The 23,074-nt window shown below is 45.0% G+C and overlaps 1 protein-coding gene across 3 annotated transcripts in view; it reads left to right on the top strand.

Annotated features, from left to right (window-relative positions):
• The window catches only part of LOC119965041 (serine/threonine-protein kinase 32A-like), a 416,342-nt gene that overhangs the window by 122,083 nt on the left and 271,185 nt on the right, over window positions 1-23,074 (top strand). For all 3 annotated transcript variants that reach the window (XM_038795261.1, XM_038795260.1, XM_038795262.1), the window contains exon 3: window positions 14,548-14,699. In XM_038795261.1, coding sequence (XP_038651189.1) covers window positions 14,548-14,699 — 152 coding nt within the window. The remainder of the gene's footprint in view (window positions 1-14,547; window positions 14,700-23,074) is intronic.

The raw sequence follows: 23,074 nt of genomic DNA, 5'->3' as shown, positions 1-23,074 counted from the left end.
GATTGGCCATGCTAAATTGCCCATTGGTGTCCCAAAAGATGCAAGGGTCAGATTAAGGGGTTAATGGAACAGGGCAGGGGAGTGATCTTGGGTGAGGTCATCTTTCAAAAGGTTGGTGCGGACTTGATGGGCCGAATGGCCTTTGTAGTGATCTCTGTGTATGGTAATACATGATCAGACTATGTAACGCTAGAACAGGCAATTGAACACTAGATGTCTCAATATCAGGACCTGTATATATGTTTTCCCACTCTTTCTTACAGGAGTGTGTGTCAGGATTGCAGAGAGCATAGAAGTAGGAAAGCTAGAGAGAAGAAGTTATTGGTTATCAAAGTATTGTAACATAATTTAATTAGTTAATTCTACAATTGTTTATTTGTTTACTAGTTGAGTATTAAGTAAAAAGAACTCACAAGATTAATTTATATTACTCAATAAATTTACTGGAAGACTACGGCTCTATTTCAACAACTTGGCTGAATAAAAAGAGTAACATATATATTACATATAATAATATAACAGCCGTTTTCTGCCCTGTAGGGATTCTATGAATTACAAGTTGCACACTAAAAACAAAATCTGCTTTTCCATTCTTACAACCAAACCTCTCACATAATGCTCCATCTACCATATTGTTGCCTACTCATTTAACCTGTCCATATATCTTTTGTAGTTGCTCTGTGTCATCTTCACAACTTCCATCTTGCTTTATATCATCAGAAAACTTGGACACATTAATGACTTAGACAAAGAGGCATAGAGTTATATAGATTGTAAATTGCTGAGGCCGCCACACTGATCCTTGTGGCACCTCTCAGTATTTTCTTCCCAGCTGACACAACTCCTTTAGTGCACACTCGTTTTCTACTGGCAGATTTACCAGGATGTTGCCTGGTATGGAGGGAAGATCTTATGTGGGCCGGATCTCGAATAACGACGAGTCCGAATACAGGAGGGAGATAGAGAACCTAGTGGAGTGGTGTAACGACAACAATCTCTCCCTCAATGCCAGCAAAACTAAAGAGCTGGTCATCGACTTCAGGAAGCAAAGTACTGTACACACCCCTGTCAGCATCAACGGAGCCGAGGTGGAAATGGTGAGCAGTTTCAAATTCCTAGGGGTGCACATCACCAAAAATCTATCCTGGTCCACTCACGTCGACGCTATCACCAAGAAAGCACAACAGCGCCTATACTTCCTCAGGAAACTAAGGAAATTCGGCATGTCCACGTTAACTCTTACCAACTTTTACAGATGCACTATAGAGAGCATCCTATCTGGCTGCATCACAGCCTGGTATGGCAACTGCTCGGCCCAGGACCGCAAGGAACTTCAGAGAGTCGTGAATACCGCCCAGTCCATCACACGAACCTGCCTCCCATCCATTGATTCCATCTACACCTCCCGCTGCCGGGGGAAAGCGGGCAGCATAATCAAGGATCCCTCCCACCCGGCTTACTCACTTTTCCAACTTCTTCCATCGGGCAGGAGATTCAGAAGTCTGAGAACACGCACGAACAGACTCAAAAACAGCTTCTTCCCCACTGTCACCAGACTCCTAAATGACCCTCTTATTGACTGACCTCATTAACACTACACCCTGTATGTTTCAACCGATGCCAATGCTTATGTAGTTACATTGTATATCTTGTGTTGCCCTATTATGTATTCTCATGTATTTTCTTGAATTCTGTTTAATTCCCTTTTCTTCCATGTACTGAATGATCTGTTGAGCTGCTTGCAGAAAAATACTTTTCACTGTACCTCGGTACACGTGACAATAAACAAATCCAATCCAATGAGGAAAGGCTGAGGGACTTATGGCAGTTTTCGTTAGAGAGGAGAAGGTTAAGAGGTGACTTGATTGAGGCATACAAGATGATCAGAGGATTAGATAGGGTGGACAGTGAGAGCCTTTTTCCTCAGATGGTGATGTATAGCACGAGAGGGCATAGCTTTAAATTGAGGGGAGATAGATACACGACAGATGTCAGAGGTAGGTTCTTTACTCAGAGAGTAGTAATGGCGTGGAATGCCCTGCCTGCAACAGTAGTGGACTCGTCAACATTAAGGGCTTTAAATGGTCATTGGATAAACATATAGATGATAAGGGAATAGTGTAAATGGGCTTTAGAGTAGTTTCACAGGTCGGCGCAACATCAAGGGCTGAAGGGTCTGTACTGCGCTGTTATGTTCTATGTTCTACTCCTCTGCCAGTTCCTTGCTTTTATCTCATTTCTACACTTGCCTGCTCCTGTACTCTCTCCCAAGTGGGGGTGAAAACTCTGCTATTGATTTTCCTCCCTTTGTACAAGGTCTTTGAAATCATTAGTCTTTAGTCACTATCCATCTGATTGTTTTTCATGTAATTCTGCTGGTGGAATAAGATCAGGATCCAGGCTTGGAGCGAATACCAGCAGTTTAATAACCTGTCTATTTGGCTGTCACAATGGAAGCTGGAGGATGCCCGGTGCTTGTGGAACCATTCTCCAGTAAGTCAGCACATGAAAGAGATGCAGCAAAAAAAGATTAGATTCAAAAGAAAACAAGAAGTATTTAAATTAAGTTGTTATCTCAGCATATTTCTAATCGAGAAATGAGAGCATTGTTTGAAATTAATTAGATTGAGTGTTGAAGTCTTTCAAGACCATGAATAATGCAATGTTATGAAAACCTTTCTTGCTAAAGGGGACTGTACATCCCTTGGATTTATGCCAGGATTTTCTGTTGTTTTTGCAAGAAATCATTTTCAACAGATCATCAGGCACGCAGGAGAGAGCTGTGCAATCAGCAGCCCATCAGAACTAACCTACGAAAGTCAGATAACCACTATTATGGACAGAAGTAGTTAGATATCTTGCTTACTGCTGCAGGCTGTGAATGATGTTTTGAAGTCCAAGTGAAATGTGAATATAACACACTACATCCATAGTGCACCCAGCCCCCACTCCACCCCCCACCCACCAACTCACTTTTATCACAAATGTTTAGGTCAAAATTGCACAGACAGATTTGTCAATCAGTGATGCTCATAGGAATTGCAGGAAGGGAAATCATCTAGGTTTTTGGCGAGTGACTAATCTGCCCAGTTAATTCAGGCCCATTTTCCAACCAGTACTGTTAGCAAGTGCCTGATCAGCAAGTCAGCCCTGTCAGTGTTTCAAGAATACTGTATTATCCATATGTAACATGCACAGTCCCCTCACATTTGGAATATTTTCTTTAGAGGCAGCCAAATTATACCGGAGAGATTTATAGTATTTGCTCATCTCTATTTATCTTTGTTGGAAGGCACAATCTAAATGAAGAAATAAGTATTTGAGGGAGGAAGGAGCAGAAGGTACTCAATGGGGTGAAATAGAAGAGTGGTAGGAGGAGGCTTGTGTGGAGCATAAGCACCAGCATAGATGATGGGAAGAATGGCCTTTTTCTGTGCTGTAAATTCTATTTAATTCCATGTTACTTTAGAGATGAGTTCAGAAAATTAGCATTGGCCATCAAATGTTACAATACGATTTCCATTACTTTGTCTTGAGTCTCTAAACAAATGGGGGTAAAAGAGAGGATTTTAGCCTACCTTTCTAGTAGGCCCGTATTCATTTGAGATGATTTGAATGGCAGCAGGGATGAGGACTGTGGAGAGATTGCAGAAGCTGGTTCTGATAGCAGCAGAGACAGTGATGTGAAGGCACGGATCTAAGTTGACTGCGCAGAAGCTCTTGTGATAGGTTTTGTATTCTGGCTGCAATGGGGTCTTATAGTTCTGTTTCTTCATTATTTAAGGGTAATTTAGCAATAAAAGTATTATCGAATGGCATCATTTTTGAAAATTCATTACAATAAATATGTTCTTTGAATAAAAAGGTTGAAGATAGCAGCAAAAGCAGAAAAGTAAATTAATACTGTGCACCTGAGCTAGAGAAATAATCAATGGAAGAGAAATTATAGACTATTAAAATTGTACAGTGACGGCCTGGGATGCTTTGGTGTCGCTCTCCAATACGGCCCTGGGAGGGTCTCCCTCATTGTGGTGGCCTGCTGCATCCTCCATCCACCACATCATACTGCTGAGGGTTGACATGCTGACGGAGACGATGGAGGACTGGCATGCCCCATCCAACGAGGAGGATGTGAACGATCGCCAGGATGGGAATGACCTGGGGCCCGGCCAGGCACTTGAGGCTGTTCGACGTATGCGTGGGACCTCTGCGCAAAGAGACACTGCCTCCAGGTTCACCGACTGGGAGGCCTGGTCACCGGAGCTGAACAGTGCCATCCCACATTCCTACCTCCAGCCCCCATGCCCCTCCTGTCACGGTTCCCCAGCACCCCCACCCTCACTCTGAGCCTCCTACCAGCTGCCCTCTCTCTGAACCTCCTACCAACTGCACGACAGAGTGGTGGCACTAGGTCGGTTGCATCAGCAGGTCTGGTCCATGGGTTGGAAGTGAGTAACTTGGAGGGGAACATCCATGTGGTGGGGTCCCCAGCGAACTGCTACCATTGTCCTTCTAGATGGTAATGGTTGTGGGCTTGGAAGGTGCTGCCTAATGAACCGCAGTGAGTTACCGCAGTGCTGTCACCCTCTGTTGGGGGGGGGGGGGGCTGGTGGTTTGTGCAGAGGAGTTGAGTTTGGGACAGGGATGGTACCAGGGGCACAGTGGTGGTGGTGACTCACCCTGGCCACCCTGAGGAGTTTGTGCAGCTTCGTCCTACAGCTCCTGTCCTGGCAGTGGGGCTAACGGCCTCTGCCACTGCATCTAGGTTAACGTCAGCGGGTGACAGCCTCCACCCACCCTGGGGAACAGGGTGTCCCGCCTGTCCTCCATGGCATCCAGCAATGTCTCCAGCTCTGCAACTATGAATCTCAGGAGTGGCATCTTCTTGGCTGGAATGAGACTGTCTGGGCTTATATGCAGCTTCTCGAGTGCCATTCCTGACCGCAACAAATCCGACACCGGCGTCTGTTGGAAATGCATGGGCTGGCCTAGCAGCACGTTCTGAATGCTCCAGCAGTCTCACACGCTCACACGCACACACACACACACACACACCCCTAATTGTCATTGTAAAAGTCCTGCGATTCAGTCCCAGTATCAGCATGTAGTCTCTCAAACGGAGAATCCAGCCCTATATATTTCAACTAATTATAAAATATTTGCACATTTCCACAGATAAGAGAAATCAGAGATACTGGTGTGGACATTGATTCCCCCTCTCTTTCAGCAATGACAATTAGTTTTATAATAACAAGTATATAAAGATCTTGTCGATCAGCCGTTCCAGCAAACATCTGAGGGTCATTTAAATCTTGCAATGCCTAATCTTTCTAAATACCCTCATAAACCTATAATCTGGAAATGCAGCACAGATATACCCTCTTTGGTTGACCTATTAAATCAGTCCCACTCCCTTGCTTTTTCCCCTTCCAGAATGTATTTATCCAACTTCCTTTCGATACATAGATACATAGAAGATAGGAGCAAGGGGAGGCCTTTTGGCCCTTCGAGTCTGTTCCGCCATTCATCACTATCATGGTTGATCATCCAACTCAGTAGCCTAATCCTGCTTTCTCCCCATAGCCTTTGATCCCAATCTCCCCAAGTGCTATATCCAGCCGCATCTTGAATACATTCAAAGTTTTAGCATCAACTACTTCCTGTGGTAATGAATTCCACAGCTCACCACTCTTTGTGTGAAGAAATGTCTCCTTACCTCTGTCCGAAACGGTTTACCCTGAATCCTCAGACTGGGACGCACTCATCATTGGTAACATCTTCCCTGCATCTACCCTTTCTAGTCCTGTTAGAATTTTATAAGTCTCCATGAGATCCCCCCTCATTCTTCTGAACTCCAGTGAGAACAATCCCAACTAGTCAATCTCTCCTCATCTGATATTTAATCTGCTGCCATTGTCCTCTCAGGCAGCGCATTCGAGGTCACACCTGTCCTCAATTTGTCTTCTCGTGTCATCTCTGATTCTTTTGTCAATCTTCTGAACTCTGTCATGTATTTACTGGCCCTTCTGCTACTAGAAACAGTTTCTCAAATTTATTTTATCAAAACCATTCATTATTTTTTACACTTCTATCAAACCACCTCTTAACCATCTCTGTTCCAAGGTTAATGACTCCAGCTTCTCCAGTCCTTCCACATACCTCATCCTCACTACCATTCTAGTAAATATCAACTCCATCCTCTGAAAGACTTTGATCTTCTTACTAAAACGTGGTGCCCAGAATTGAGCATAATACTCCAGCTGCAGCTATATTTGTGTTTTAAATAACTTTTTAGCATAACTTCAACATCATTGTAAACCATGCCTCTATTAATAAAGACCTGAGGGGACTAGACAGGGTGGATGCTGAGAGAATGTTTCCCCTCATGGGAGAGTGCAGAACTAGAGGACACACTTTAACAGTCAGAGAACTTCTATTTAAGATAGAGGTGAGGATTTATTCTCAGAGGAATGTTGGTGTTTGGTGTCTCTTACTGAGAGAGTAGTGGAGACAAGGTCATTGAATATTTATAAGACTGAGGTAGGTACCTGATTGGCAAGGGAGTCAAGGGTTGTAGGAGTAGACAGGAAAGTAGAATTGACACCATAATCGGATTGGCCATGATCTTATCGAATGGCAAAGCAGGCTTCAGGGGCTGATTGGCCTACTCCCGCTCCTAATTCATATTTTCATATGATCATACCGCAACAGGAATAAGCCATTCAGCTATTTGAGCCTGCTCTTCTATTCAATGAGGTCACAGGGAATCACAGAATTGTTATCGTGCAAAAGAAGGCCATTCAGCCCATTGTGTCTGCTCTGGCTCTCCAAATGAGCATCACAACTTGTGAACATAGGAACAAGGTGCAGGAGTAAGCGGTTCAGCCCCTTGAACCTGCTCCGTCATTTAATAAGATCATGGCTGATCTGATCGTAACCTCACATCTGCATCCCATCTACACCCGACTACCTATCACCCCTCGTTTACCAAGAATCTATCCACCACTGCCGTAAAAATATTCAAAGACTCTGCTTTCACCAGCTTTTCAGGAAGAGATTTCCAGTGACTCACAAACTGCTGAGAGAAATAATATCGCCTTATCTCCATTTTAAATGGGTGACCCCTTATTTTTAAACACCAACTCCGAGTTCTAGATTCTCCCGCAAGCGGAAACATTCTCTCCACATTCACCCTGTCAAGACCCCTTATGACCTTGTATGCTTAAATCAAGTCACATCTTACCCTTCTAAACTCCAGTGTATACAGGCTTAGGGCGTCAAACTTTTCCTCATAAGACACCCTGCCCATTCCTGGTGTTAGACTGGTAAACCTGCTTTAAACTGCTTCCAATGTATTTACATCTTTCCTAAATAAAGTGAACAATACTCCACACAGTGCTCCAAATGTGATGTCTGTGCAACTGAAGGATAAGATCCCTACTTTTGTATTCAATTCCCCTCGCAATAAATGATAACATTGTATGAGATTTCCTAGTTACTTGCTGTACCTGCGTACTATCCTTTTGTAATCAATGCACTAGGACACCCAGATCCCTCCGCACCTCAGAGCTCCGCAATCTCTCATTATTTAGATAATAAGCTTTTTATTCTTCCTGTCACAATGGACAAATTCACATTTTTCCACATTATGCTTCATTTGCCAGATCTTTCCCCACTCACTTGACCTATCTATATCTTTTTTTTTTAGCTTCCTTATGTTCTCTATAAAATTGCGTTCCTACCCTGTGATGAATGTAGGAATTTCAGATGTATAGTTTTATAGTTATTAGATGCAGTAAGGGTTAAAACCTGGGTTAGAGTTTTTTGACTGTTACAGTCATTTTTTAAAATAAATCTTAGTTTGAAAGACAACAAAGGTTTGGGGAGCCACCCACACAATTAAACCATCGTAAAAAGCTCAGGCTAATGCAGTTTTGTTTGGATTAAAGGAGTTTCCCTGTGGAGTTAGTTAGATTTCAGCTTGGGTAAAGTGATGCCATTACTGGGTGGAGCCAAGATATCAGGCATTTTACAGAAAAGAGCAGATCAGTTGTGAGTTAGATGAAGCTGGGGCCACAAGTCAAGCAGTTTGTTCTCTGCAGTTTAATTAAATATATGTCTGCAGTCAAAAGAGCAGTGTGGAAAGGTGAACAAACCATCTGGAACAGCTTCTGAAGAGATACAGCCAGAGTTTCTACATGGGTCTGACAGGAGTCAGATCTTGTCTTTAAAGCAGTGTCAAAAGATCTTTCTTTCTCAAAGCAGATTATCCATACATCTCTGTAAAGCAGCTATTCCTGAATACTAATGGTATTTTAACAGTGGATTGTGAACTGAGTTTTCTTGTTGTTTAAGTGGGAATAAAAATAGCAGTTAAGGGTATTGTATTCACTGTATTGAGTAGCATTGTTTAAGGGGTAATTATAAGCTATTTCCTGGTGTGATGTTAAAGCTAGTTATGGGCAGCACGGTGCACGGTGGTTAGCATTGCTGCCTACGGCGCTGAGGACCCGGGTTCGAATCCCGGCCCTGGGTCACTGTCCGTGTGGAGTTTGCACATTCTCCCCCTGTCTGCGTGGGTTTCACCCCCACAGCCCAAAGATGTGCAGGATAGGTAGATTGGCCACTCTAAATTGCCCCTTAATTGGAAAAAATAATTGGGTACTCAATTTTTTTTTAAATGTTAAAGCTAGTTCAATACTGTATTTGTAATAAAGTTTGTTTTAATATACTGAAGACTGAAGCAAAATACCTGTTCAATTAATCTACCATCTCCCTGTTTTCCATTATCAATTCTCCAGTCTCACTTTCTATGGGACCAATACTCACTTTGTAACTCTTTAAAAAAAGTTTGGAAAAATTCTTACTATCCGTTTTTATGTTTCTTGCTAGCTTTCTCTCATAATCTAATTTTCCGTCCTTATTAATCTTTAAGTCATCCTTTACTGTTCCTTATATCTTCCAGTCTTCTGGCCTTTTACCTGTTTTGCATAATTATATGCTTTATCTATAAGTTTGGTTCTATATTTAACCTTTCGAGTTAATTATGGATGATGTCTCCGTTCCTTGGATGACTTGTTACTTGAAAGAATGTATCTATTCTGTGTACTCTGAAATATCCCCGCAAATGTTTGTCACTGCACCTCTAATGACCTATTCCTTAATCTACTTTGCTAATTCACTTTTGCCAGCTCTGCTTTCATGCCCTCAGAATTGTCCTTATTTCGGTTTAAAAACACCACCTCCTCTCTCCCTTGGATTGAATATAAAATTAAATCATATTATGGGTGCTGCAACCTGGAGTCACGGTACCAGGTCTAGTATAGCTTTCTCGCTGGTTGGCTCAAGAACATGCTGTTTTAAGAAGCTATCCTGAAAACATTCAATGACCTTCTCCCATGATTATTGCCGTACCTTTCTGAAAAGCTCCAATTATTTCTTCCTTTATGCTCCACCCTTCCATGTGGTTATTGTTTGGGGGCCTGTACACAACTCTCACATTGGACTTCTTGCCGTGACCATTTCTCATCTTTACCCAAACCGGTTTAACATCCTAGTTTCCTCAATTAGGTCCTCTGTCTGTCTGGTGCTACCACCATCATTAACTAACAGAGCCACCCTCCACCTTTTTCTTGCTTCCTGTCCTTCCTAAATATCCTGAACCGGTCCATATTCAGGTCTCAACTCATGTCCTCCTGCAGCCATATCTCTATAATTGCTCAGAAAAAGTCTCACAACACCAGGTTAAAGTCCCAACAGGTTTGTTTTGAATCACTAGCTTTCAGAGCGCAGCTGTTCATCAGATTCACCTTATGAAGGAGCTGCACTCCGAAAACTAGTGAGTTGAAACAAACCTGTTGGACTTTAACCTGGTGTTGTAAGACTTCTTGCTGTGCCCACCCCAGTTCAACACCTGCATCTCCACATCATGGCTACCGTCTATAATTGCTGTCAAATCATGCTCATATATTTAAACGTGTGTTCTCAGTTCATTTGGTTTGTTTTGAATGCTGCATGCATTCAGATACAGGGCTTTTAGTTTTATCTTTTTATTCTTTTAATAACCTCTCGTCTCACCCATTGATTTACTGTAAAAAAAATTCTCTCTATCCCTTTCTGTGATGGTCTGTTTTCTTCTTTCCCGTAATAATACCTTTCTCTTTTGCCTTGTCTCTGCTCTTAGTGTAATTCTCCTACCTTTTTCCCCATACTGTGGCACATTGTTTCTATTCAAGTAACCACCTAATGTCCTCTTGAATGTCTTGATTGGACCTGCCTCCACCACACTTTCAGGAAATACATTCCAGACCCAAACCACTCACTGCATAACAAAGTTTTTCTCAAATCACATTTGGTTCTTTTGCAAATCACTTTAAATCTGCGCCCTCTTATTTTTGATCCTTTTCGAGGGAGGACAGTTTCTCCCTATCTACTCTGTCCATCCCCCTCATGATTTTGGACATCTCTATCAAATCTCCTCTTAGCCTTCTTCTCTCCAAGGAGAACAGTCTCAATATCTCCAGTCTATGCTCATAACTGAAATTACCCCCCCTGGAACCACTATTAATAACCTCTTCTACCCTCTCTCCAATGCATTCACATCCTTGCCCACACCGTACAGAGTACTCTGACTGAGGCTTTTGGCTTATATTCTCTTGTATATGACTTCTGATAGCTTTACAAGTCTAAGTTGGAAGCGGACAGCTAAGCCACAGCTCTGTGTGGTGTTGGGTGGTTTGAATTGGGTCCTGTGGAAAATAGTTGTAGGCCTCATTCAATTGGCAATATGACGACTAGTCTGATCTGGGTGACCATGGTCACTTGCTGGGCTGTCCTTGTAATTCCATTTGTGGATGTGGTGTGATGTCCTTGCATGGAGTGTGTGGACCCTGTTGATATAGGCCATTGTTTCGAACTTGCACCGGTTGGGGATCCAGTGCATGCACCCTTCATACAACCAGCCTTGCGCTTGTGTTCTCTACAGTAGATTACTGGTTCCCTGTGTGGCGGAGATGAGCCACATAAAATACTTGAATGCTGTCCTCTTGTCATGGCCGTGGATAACCGCCACTACACTGAAGTTAATAGCTGTACAATGACTCCCATTCCTGTCTGTAATATAAGGGTATCTGGCATTGCAAGGGTGGGACTGGGAGTCTGTATCACGCAGCACGTGATACAAAGCGACAAATTACCTGAGACACGAGTCCATTATGGGCAGAACACAGACCTGTGTGGAAATAAGCATGTTAGCTCATTGCTTGATTCATGCCCTGTATATCTGTACATAGTTATGTGTTAATAATAAAAAATTAATGTTCAACGATACAAGATTCAAAACTTATTTCTGAGTCCTACTGAACATGTGATATGCAACACTGTCATAGATCCCACCATCTGATCATGGCTTTAAGCCAACTCCATCCACGCGCCTTGGATTCATATCCTAATATCCTTGTCTGGCAGAGACCTATAAATCTTAGATTTAAAATTATTATGTATGTTATTTGTGTTTATCACCAGCAAACAAAGTATCCATCTGCCCTGTCAATTATAAAAATCATAGAATAGAACAGCGCAGAAGGGAACATTTGGTCCATCTAGTCTCTGCTGGCTCTTCTAAAGAGCAATCCTATTTGTCCCACTCGTGGCGGCACGGCAGCACAATGGTTAGCACTATTGCTTTACAGCGCCAGGGTCCCGGGTTCGATTCCCGGCTTGGGACACTGTCTGTGCGGAGTCTGCATGTTCTCCCCATGTCTGCGTGGCTTTCCTCCGGGCGCCCCGGTTTCTTCCCACAAGTCCCGAAAAATGTGCTTGTTAGGTGACGTGGACGTTCTGAATTCTCCGTTAGTGTACCCGAACAGGCTCCGGAATGTGGCGACTAGGGGATTTTCACAGTAACCTCATTGCAGTGTTAATGTAAGCCTACTTGTGGCAATAATAAAGATTATTATTGTTATTATTCCTTTCAAAACCCCCCAAAAATCTCAATCAAATCATCATTCTACCTTCTATATTCCAGGGAAAACAAACCTTATTTATGTACTCTCTCTTTATCACCTAATCCTTGGAGTCTTAGTAACTTTCTGTTGAACCTGCATTGCTCTCATTCAAAGGTCAAGGATTCCTTGCAGTTTCTTAACAGCTTCAGCAACTTGTCCTGCTAACTTTGGAAGATATGTGTATATACTCTCTCAGACCCCTCTGGTTTGATCCTGTGTGCGCTTTCAAATGTACCATTTTGTTTATATCGCCACTCCCCATTCATCCTGCCAAAATCTATCACTTCACATTCCCCTGTTATTTTTCATCTACCATGTGTCTGCCCATTTCACAAATGTGTCTAAGTCCTCCTGAAGTACGATATTATCCTTCTCTGCATTTTCAAGTTCACTGGCACCACCTCGAAACCTTAGGATGATTGGAAGGCTGTGGCCACTTCCCTCAGAAACCTAGGATGCATCTCACCTGGATCGGGTGGTGAACTGGTAGTCGTAGTGCGTGCAGTATGTGGTCTGGCCTGTTTTTACTCAAAATGACAGGCAGGGCGGGGTTTCCTAAGATCCCAATTTCCATGTTTCATGGAACCACATAGATTACATCACTCATCCATCCCATTACTTGGACCCCTTCGCACCCCTGCCCCTTCTGTTGGGTGGCAAGTTACCACAATGGTTAGCACTGTTGCTTCACAGTGCCAGGATCCCGGGTTCGATTCCTGGCTTGGCTCACTATCTGTGTGGAGTCTGCATGTTCTCCCCATGTCTGCATGGGTTTCTCCAGGTGTCCCGGTTTCCTCTCACAAATCCCAAAAGACGTGCTTGTTAGGTGAATTGGAAATTCTGAATTCTCCCTCGGTGTACTCGAACAGACGCCGGAATGTGGCGACTGGGGGCTTTTCACAGTAACAGTGTTACTGTATGCCTACTTGTGACACTAATAAAGATTATTATTATTGTTATTACTGTATTATCTAACCTAATCATCACATTCTTCTTTTCTTTTCCCACATGCTCACCTTGTGTACAAATTCCTTTCCGAATGTTCCAAAAATTAGGTCTCCCCACTGTTTTTCTTCTCTGGAGTAAAGATCTCTAGCCTGCTTCATGTTTCCTGATGAGTATAATGTCTTCTGTTAAGTGGGCCCTACAAACAAACAGATGCTGACACCCTGTGGTGGGCCCTTTTCAGATTCTTCACCAGTGTTAATAAGGCTACCGACCCCAGGTTGATCTTGCCCTGTGAATTCCAAGAGAGAGAAGTTGAAATGAACACCTATGATTCACTAAAATAAAATCTTTGAGGGCCATTTTTACTTTTGGCGAAGAAAGGCACAAATTTGTGGGCAAATTTTAATCAACATGGAAACTTGATGCAAATGCTAAAAGAGGCAAAATTACCATTAATATTTCCCTTGGGCAGCCCGGGACAGAAATTCCTGCCCAAACTATTTGTGAATGGGACAGGTGGAAGTTGTATCCCAGTTCCGGGGCTTGTTTAGCTCACTTGGCTAGATAGCTGGTTTGCGATGCAGAGCAACGCCAGAAGCGCGGGTTGAATCCCGGTATCGGCTGAGATTATTCATGAAGATATTCTCAGTCTTGCCCCTCACCTGAAATGTGGTAATCTTCAGGTTAAATCACCACCAGTCAGCTCTCTGCCTCAAAGGGGAAAACAGGCTATGATCATCTGGGACTATGGCGACTTTACCTATCCCAGTTCTATGGTGTAAAATGCATTTGGAGTGTGACTTAGTGTCAGGTCCAGTAGTTCCCAGCGGAAGGAGTAGATTTACTTTTGGGGAATAATTTAATGGGAGTGATGGTTGTAGCTTCACTCCTGGTTACAGAGAATCTGAAGGAAATACTGCTGTTAGCCTATGAAATGGCAACTGTAGGGCATGCAGGAGTTAGGAAAACTCACTTGGCAGTAGACGACTCGGAGAAAGAGATATTGACAGCTGTTGATCACATGTTACAGGACAGTGGTAGTGAACCAGATCCTGAGCTTTTTCAGACAGAAGGTGACGATAAGGGTGAAGAGTCAGACAAGAGTGAAGGCCAAGAGAAAATGTAAAGCTGAAAGGATTGAAAAAGACTATTGGTTAAAAGTGAACCCAATACCTCTCTCAGCATAGACAATCGCACTTGTAGTTTTGGTGTAAGTGTCCTTCAAAATTTAATTGAATGTTCATTGGACAATCAGAAAAGACTGATGGTCTTACAAGAAGGTCAAGAAGAGACAGGTGTAGTACAGGTACTGAAGGAGCATAGACAGAGCTGCAGAGAAGAATCGGGGGCACTCTGTTGACTACCCACAGACCTCCGAAACCACAGACTAAAACCACAGAGACTGGCTCAGCTAGAGACTGAGGAACAATGTATGATGCACATGTTGCAGAAACAAGCAAAACTATGTGTTGTATTCTGAAATATACAAATCTGATATGCATAACAATGTAAAACGGGCTACTTTTCGTGCATTCACTGAATCACCTCTCAGTATGTATGTTTCCTGTAATTGTATTTTGTTTGTCATTCCCAGGTCTGCATTGTACAGAAGCAAGACTCAAAGAAAATGTATGCCATGAAATACATGAACAAGCAACAGTGTGTAGAGCGTAATGAAGTGCGGAATGTATTTAAAGAGTTGCAGGTTATGCAGGGTCTGGACCACCCCTTTCTTGTCAATTTGTGGTAAGTAACTGCTCATGTTGGGGTGTATTTGATTGCTGCTGAATTTCATATCGGTGATGGGTTCGTGAGAATTGCCTCCGGTGAATTGGGTTACTCACTGATGATTTGGTACAGTCTACAATACCATTATTTATGGATTTCTATTGTATCAATCCAAGAGACGATGGTGCAATGGTATTGTTGCTGGACTAGTAATCCAGAGACCCAGGGTAATGCTCTGAGGACCAGGTTTCAAATCCCGCCACAGCAGATGATGAAATTGGAGTTCAATAAAAATCTGAAAGTAGAAATCTAATAACGACCATGAAACCATTGTCGATTGTTGTAAAAACCCCGTCTGGTTTACTAATGTCCTTCAGAGAAGGAAATCTGCCGTCCTTACCTCGTCTGTCCTATTTGATTCCAGATCCACAGCAATGTAGTTGACTCTCAAATGCCCTCGGTGACGGGCAACAAATGAAGGCCCAGCCAGCGACACCCCGCATGAACACATTTTAAAAAAGCATAGTATTGTATATATCCTGTTTATTTGCTTCTTCTGTATGAGTTATTTGCCTAGCTCTAGTCTATACTTCCAATTTACCCTCTCTAGTCCACGTATCTTATTTGCCTATCTTTACTTTTTGGATGATACTCACTGATCATATTTTTACCATTTTTCTATCTCTAGCTATATTCTGTATAGCCTGCCTGAGCAGTCCAAATTTTTCCCATGTGCTATGAGCATTCCAGATACTGGTGGATAAACGCTAATGCAGTATCAGAATTATAAATAGCACAAAAAAACAACTAAAGATGAAGACTCAAAGAAAATTGTAGAATTGATTTTGCACTTTGGTGTGTGCATATATTGAGAGAAATACATGGAAAGTAATGAGATACAAGGTTTCATTTTACAGGAATAAAAGCAAAATACTGCAGATGCCGGAAACATGAAATAAAAACAGAAAATGCCAGATGAACTTGGCAGGTCGGGTAGTATCTGTTAAGTTTCCACTCCATTTGACTCTTCTACAGAGATTCGGATGGGCCCTGTCTTAGGCTTTGCTGTAATTTGAAATATGTGACTCTCCTTGAAAAACACTAAATCATTGATGTGTTTGTGTGTGAGTCCAGAGAAACACAAATTAACTAGCCACTTTTATAGTTAGTGAACAAAAAGCAATACATTCTGCCCTCGCTATTCTTCATGATTAAAAAAAAGCCTGTGTTTAAAGAAAAATATTCTAAATTTTAGCCTGGTCAAGGACAGATTCATATCAAGGTATGCAATGTTAACTTAGTAACTGTTGTCTAAGAGTTTGCTGTAAGTTAATCTGGGAGGTGGATCATATGACAAACATGGTGCACTCTGAAGTACTTTAAGTGTGGCTATTGTTCTAATTGATGGTAACTGAGAAGCCAGTTGTACGTAAAACCAGATCGCAGAGTTACAAATCCATGCAGGAATGATCTGGAATCTCCAAGATTTGAAGATTAATCTCCACAGCACTGAGAGAAATTCCAGGAACAAAAAAGCTCTTGACATAATAAATTATGGTCTGAGGTTTACCCTCTGGGTGTGCCCAAGGTCAGTGGGACTGGAATTGGAGGCAAAACCCACTCCTGCCCGAGATTGCGTTTTTAATACAATATTACACTGGGTGGGCAATTAAGGCCTGCCCAACGTGAGAAGCATTTTTAATTGGGTCTCTCTGTGGGTGGGGCGGGACACATCGGGGTGCTGGGATCCAATAGGGATCTGCCGTGTGGGTTTAAAGAGTGCAGGGGCATCTCTGTGAATTTGACCAGGAGATGTCTGCAAGGCTGAAATAGCTTCAACAATTGATTAATGTTGCAACTGGACATTTCATAGAATCCCTACAGTGCAGAAGGTGGCTATTCGGCCAATCGTGCATGCACCAACCCTCTGAACGACTAGCCTGCCTGGGCCTTGACCGATCCGCACAAATCCCGGGAAAAATGTCGCACAAATCCCCCACTGAGTGAACCATAGGTGTGGAAGTTAAGGGCCACTGTGACCTTCAATGCTACCAGCATGGGTGACCCCCCCACCCTCCCCATTGCCGCTCCCATACAGTTGGAGGCAATTTTAGCACCTATCATTTCATTTAAAAAATGTCGCTGAGGAGGGGTAGCCTCCTGCGGCACTGGACCTCAGACATCTGGAGGTAGTTGGTGCACTGCCTGTGTACTCTAGCAACTGGGTGGAGGCGTCTTCAGCGTCCCCTTCCGTCCTGGCCTCCCTGTGCCTCTCTCCTTACAGGTCTCTGCCTAAGGACAATGTCTGCACTCATCTTGCCTCCTCTCCCTCCCAGCCCTCTCTTCCTCTTCAGCGGAGGTCCCACAGCAGAGTAGACTATCCCCATTGGAAGAGATGCAGAGGATCAGTGCCTTGCAAATGATGGAGCACTGTCCTCCAGTCCTCAGGGAAACCTTCCAGGGAAGTCCAGATGCTGGAAGTCACTCCTCAAAAGTTACACAATAACTAGGAAACTGCTGCTCTGGAGGCCTTTAATCCCACGCTTGGATGAGGAAATGTAAAAAACACAACGAGTGTAATGAGTGGTGTTAGCATAGTGAAAAAAATCCAGAATTTGACACTCAGTCACAAAAGAGGTATTAGGGCAGATGACCAGGAGCTTGGTCAAAGAGGTTAGTTTTAAGGATCATGTCACAGGCGGAGAGAGGTGGAGGTGTTTAGGGTGGGAGTTCCAGAGCTAAGCACCTGACAACTAGAGATGAGCGGGAAGAAGCAGGACGAGCAGTTTTGAGAGTCTTGTTGAAAAAAAATTGTTATAACAGCCCCAGCTAGACACTTCTGCATCATTGGGACACGCTGTTCCACAACCCCGGAGTTCCAGCTTTGGATGGGGTCTGGATCTTGAATGGGAATGTAGATTCTGGAGAGAGAAATGGCGAGAGGATGGGGCAGGAAAAAGGAGAGGACGCGAGTCTGAGATTGTGGGAGGCTGCTCCAGTCAACTGGTTCTATGTCAGACAGTGGGAAGCAATGTTAAAACGAATCTCGCTATGCTAAATGAGGTTACAGACCCCGTAAACTTACTGACATTGAAGTGAAACAATATTAAATGTGACGTGATGCATTTTGGTGGAACCATCACCAATACAGAAAATAAGAAAGAAAATGGGGTAGAAGAGCAAAGGGATACAAGTGAAAATTCAATAAAAACAGCAGCACAGATTAGCAAAAGAATTAAATTACTCGCAAAGTAGTGGGATTTAATTTGGGGGTATAACATTTTAAAGTTACGTTAAAATTGTAAAGGACACAGGTCAGTCCAGAATTGGAATACTGTGCATAATTGTAGACTCCATGTTAAGAAAGGACACCCGAGGCACTGGGGAATGTTTAAACAAGATTTGCAAGGATGGTACCAGAACTGAGATAACAGCTATCGGGAAGGGCTGAATGGATTGGGATTTTCATTTTTAAAAAATAAATTAGGGGAAATTCTAAGCCCAGTTTAGGATCAGACAAGGCTTGGGATAGATCAGACAAGGTTTGGGACAGAGAGTCTCTTGCCTTCTTGACTCTTTCCCACCACACATACCCATCACCGGGGTCTCCCTGACAGGCCTTGGAAAGCCCATCCCACTCATCTTCATCCAGGGACTGCAGTGGTGATTTTCATCTTTGGGCTTCCTGCAGTATCAGAAGTGGCCACGACTGCAGGTGGCGCTGCTAGTAAGTGAAGGGCTGTTAATCTCTGATTAGCCGTTGCACAATATAGACTCGAGTGCAATGAGAGTATAATCAAACAAACACCGATCACTATACATATTTACAACTGCCCCACCCCCACCCACCTTCCTCTACGTTGCTAGCTACGAACAGGTCTTGGAAGATGTGGAAACCCTTCTCTGACCCGCTGATGACGAATTTTATCTTCTCCAGTTGGAGAACGTCCGACAGGTCGGCCAGCCAACCAGCGACTTTGGGTGGTGTCGCCGATTGTCAGCTGAGCAGGATTCTTTGGCAGGAGCGATGGGGGAGGTAAAGGTTACGGCATTGGCCCCCTCCCACAAAGAGTTCTGGCTGGTCTGATACCCCGAAGACTGCCACTTTTGGGCTTGGCTCCACCCCCAACCACCTTGGATATTGCCTCGAAAAAGGTTGTCTAGAACCCCACCAGTCTAGGGAATCCCAGAACATGTGTTTGTGGTTGGCCGGACATCCCTGGCACCTTTAGCTGCATCAGGCTTAGTCCTGCATAGATGGAGATAGAGTTCGTCCTATGTAGTGCCTTGATCCAGTGTCTCCACCTCACCCCCACCACCCCTCCAACCACACAAACACACACACTTCTATGACCAGTTCCTCTTCCTATTTCTCCCTCGTCTCGTCCAGGGGGGATTGAACCTCCTCCAGCAGTCACCCATACAGATCCCCACAGTTCCTCCTCCCTAGGCCGCATCTGGGGGTACGCTGTTGTCTCTCTGCGGAGGAAGTTCCGGACCTCTAAGCACCTCATCTCGTTCCCTTTGGGAACTATTCCTTGAGCTCCTCCAGGGTCGCTAACCTGTCGTCTGTGTACATGTCGCTGTCAGTGTCCCCTTGTCCTATATCCACCATTTGAAGGTGGCATCCATTGTTGCGGGCTTGAAACCGTGGTTGCAGATGGGGGCTTTCAGTTAGGCCCAAGTGGTGTCTCAGCTGGTACCACGGTCAGAGTGTGGCCACTACTACTGGGCACCTTGACTACTTGGTTGGAGGGGATGGGATTGCTGTTGTGATTAGTGCTCAGAGGGATGTCCCTATGCAGGAACTCTCCTCCATCCTCACCCATTCTGCCTCTTCACCCACCCCCTCACACGTCTGCTGTGGCCACCCAGTGGTAGAACTGTAGGTTTGGGAGGGCGAGGCCTCCCATGCTTCTTCTCCTTTGTAGAATCCTTTCTTGGATCCTTCGGTGCTTACCAGCTGGCATCTCTGCCACGTGCCTCTGTGCAGCTGGAAGTATTTAGAGTTGGTGATGTTTTTCTGTATGTTCGCCATGTTAGCGCTGTACAATAGTTTCACCCAAGAGGTGAACCTTGGCCCAAGCCCAAACTGCTCCAGTACCTCTGAGGTACTTCCACAAAACTCTTTTCTGCATCCAGGGAGATGATCACTTCTGGTGTTCTCCCTGGATGGGGTCATTATCATGTTCAGCAGGTGTCTGATATTCAATGTTAGCTGCCTGCCCTAGGCAAAGCCTGTCCGGTCCTCCACGACCACCAGTTCTCCAGCCGCTTAGCCAGGGTTTTTGCCTGGATTTTTGCACCTACATTTAGCAGCGAGATGGGTCTGTAGGACCCACACTCAGTTGGGCCTTTATCTTTTTTGGGTATCAGCGGCGGCTTGTGCCAGTGTTGGGGGCAGGGAGCCCCTTACCAGAGAGTCTGCGAACATCTCCCACAGGTATGGGGCTAGTGCTGGCAAAAATATTTTGTAGAAGTCCCGTGTGAATCCATCTGGTCCCAGCACCTTCCCCAGCTGCATGGAGTTGGTACTCTCCATGACCTATCCCCAGTTCTAATGGTGATTTCAGGTCCCATTTCCTTTCGTCCTCCACGACCAGCATGTCCAGTTCATCGAGGAACTGTTTAATCCCCAAGTGCCCCTCAGGGGGCTCGGATGGGTACAGTCCCCGGTAGAAGGTCTCAAAGGCTCCGTTGAGTTTTTCCAGCTTGGCTGCTAGTCTGCCGTTGTTGTCCCTGAGCTGTGCTATTTCCCTGGTGGTTGCCTATTTCCTCAGCTGGTGGGCCAGCAGGCGGCTGGCTCTGTCTCCATGTTTGTAGACAGTGCCTGGTGGTGGTGTTGGTGTACTGCTTTCCTCGTGGACAGCAGATCAAAGTCCATTTGTAACATTTACCTCTCCGCCAGTAGTTTGGCGATTGGGGATGCGGAGTACGGTCGGTCAACCTCCAGTGTGGAATCGGCCAGTTGTTGCCTATCCGCCTGTCTCTGTACACTTTGTATCCGATAAATTCGCCTCAAACCACAGCACCTCTCAGAACATGGAGGATGAGACCTCCCAATTCTGGTTGTTGGTTACGCACCCGATTATGGCCTGTGATACCTTTTCGTAAAATCCTTTATCGGCAAGGAGGGCCGTGTCCAACCTCCGTAGGTCCCGGCCTGTTTCCAACCTCCCATCCACGTAGTGTGGAGCGTGGTCAGAGATTACGATGGAAGAGTGTTCCGCTCCTACTACCCCTGGAAACACTGATTTCCCAAAAATGAAGAAATCAATCCTAGCGTAGACCCTGTGTACCTGGGAAAAGGAGAATTCCTTCTCCCCTTGGTGTGTGAACCTCTATGAGTCCATTGGCCCCATCTGTTCCATGAGCACTCTCCTTCAGCATGTTTGATCTCTTTTCCTATTTGGGATTTAATCTGTGTGTCCATGGGTCCTGTACACATTTAAAGTCTTCCCGCATGAGTCCATGTGTCTATGTCGGGAATTTCCGCCATAGTCTTTTTAATGAAGTCCGCATCATCCCAGTTGGGAGCGTATACGGTAATAAGGAACTCTGGTGTCCCTTCCAGGACATCACTAACCATGAAGCACCGTCCCCCTGGGCCCATAACCATCCTCATCACTGTAAACAGTCCTCTTATTTAACAGTATGGACACTCCCCCTAGCCCTCGTCCCGTAGCAGGAATGATAAGTCTGTCCCACCCAGCTTTTTCTTACCCGTAGTCAATGCGTCTCCCTCAGGTGCATTTCTTGGAGGAAGACTGTCATACATTTCAGGTGGGTGAGGACTCTGGATCTTTTCACTGAGCCGTTAGGTCCCCTGACGTTCCATGTGACTGTTCTGATGGGGGGGGGGGGGGGTTTCTGTACCACCCCTCCTGTGGCATCAATCATATTTACCTTGTGGATGAACCCTGCACTCTGGGCTTTCCCTTTGTTAGAGGGCCATCCAAAATGGCCATGGTCACCGTACTCACCATGAGGCCGGGCCCCTGTGCTCCAGGGTTTCCCTTTGTCCAGAGGCCACCCAGATGGCTTCCAATTATGTATATGTCACGTGGGTGAGCCTCTGCACTCCAGGGTTTCCCTTTGGGGACTCTCCAAAGTGGCTTTATGCAGTGCTTCTTTGTTCCTTGCTGCCATGTGTGATCTATCGGAGGAAGCCTAGCACATCTTTGGGTTGTGGGGGCTGATGAGACCATCAATTCACGCGACACGTGGTTAGAAGTGAACAGTGGTTTTAATCGTCTTACAACAGAGCCTGCCTATGACAAGATGAACTCCAGATGAACTGGAAGGCAGGCTCTCAGCGTCAACCTTTATACTTCCGGTTAGGTGGAGGAGCCGTGTGTGGAGCCCAGTACAAACTCCCGTACACTCCCAGTGCATCTCCCCCTAGTGGCAGAGCAGCGCAACTGCTCGTGTGCCGAGCTTACTGAGACATAGTACAACATGTGTAATACAGTGTGAATTACGCTACTGTGATTCACCACAGGCGCGAAACCCACACCTTCCCCACCTTGTCCCTACTAGTGCCCCCCCCCCCCAGGTTTTCTCCTCCCGTTTACACCTGCCCCTGCTATCCCCCCCAAGTGTGGTCTTCTCCCCCTCTGATGCCAGGCACTGTCCCCCCACTTCGCTCATACTTCCTGGAGTTAGCTTACCTGCTCATGTGGTGCCCCCCCTCCCTTCCTGGGACCGATCTATACCTCCCCCTGACCGCTGCGCTTTTCATTTCTTTTCTCCACCCACATTCTCGCCACCAATTCTGCACTCTGCTGCTTTTGCCCCCTCCTTCCTGGGTCTACCCTTCAAAGTGAGGAGGTACAGTCCTGTGCAAAACGGTTTCACATTGTCCCAGTCCATTGCAGCATCTGCCTCAGCGACGGTTTTGTTGCTGTCTTCCCAGCCTGTGTTTGTGGACGGATTTATCCGCATCCAACGGTGCAGTGAAATAGTATTCCCTGCCCTGGAAAGACAGCCAGAGCTTGGCTGGGTACAGCATTCCAAATGTTTACACTTCCTATAAAGGGCTGTCTTGGCCCCATTGAACACCACCCTGCGTTTGTCCACATCTGCCCCAATGTCCTGGTCCACCTGCATTGGGTGTCGTTCCCAGTTGCAGGATTTTGTCTACCTGGCCCAGTTCAAATTTTTTCCCGGTCCTGGTACCGGTGCAGAATTGGAATGATGGCCCTTGGCTGATCCCCGGCTTTGGGCTTTGGCCGGAGTGACCTGTGGGCCGCATACTCCGTGGGGTTCCTGTCCTCGGTCCCCTCCGGTAGGCCAACTATTCGGAGAGTCTGCTGTTGCTATTTTCTTGGTCCTCGACTTTCCCCTTTAGTGTCCCTTGTGCCACCACCAACCTTGCTACTTCTGTTTCTAAA

Source organism: Scyliorhinus canicula, chromosome 4 (assembly GCF_902713615.1).
Source record: "Scyliorhinus canicula chromosome 4, sScyCan1.1, whole genome shotgun sequence".
In the NCBI taxonomy this organism is placed as follows: domain Eukaryota; kingdom Metazoa; phylum Chordata; class Chondrichthyes; order Carcharhiniformes; family Scyliorhinidae; genus Scyliorhinus; species Scyliorhinus canicula.
The sequence above is the reverse complement of the archived record's forward strand: the minus strand, read 5'-3'. Positions and strand labels throughout refer to the sequence as shown.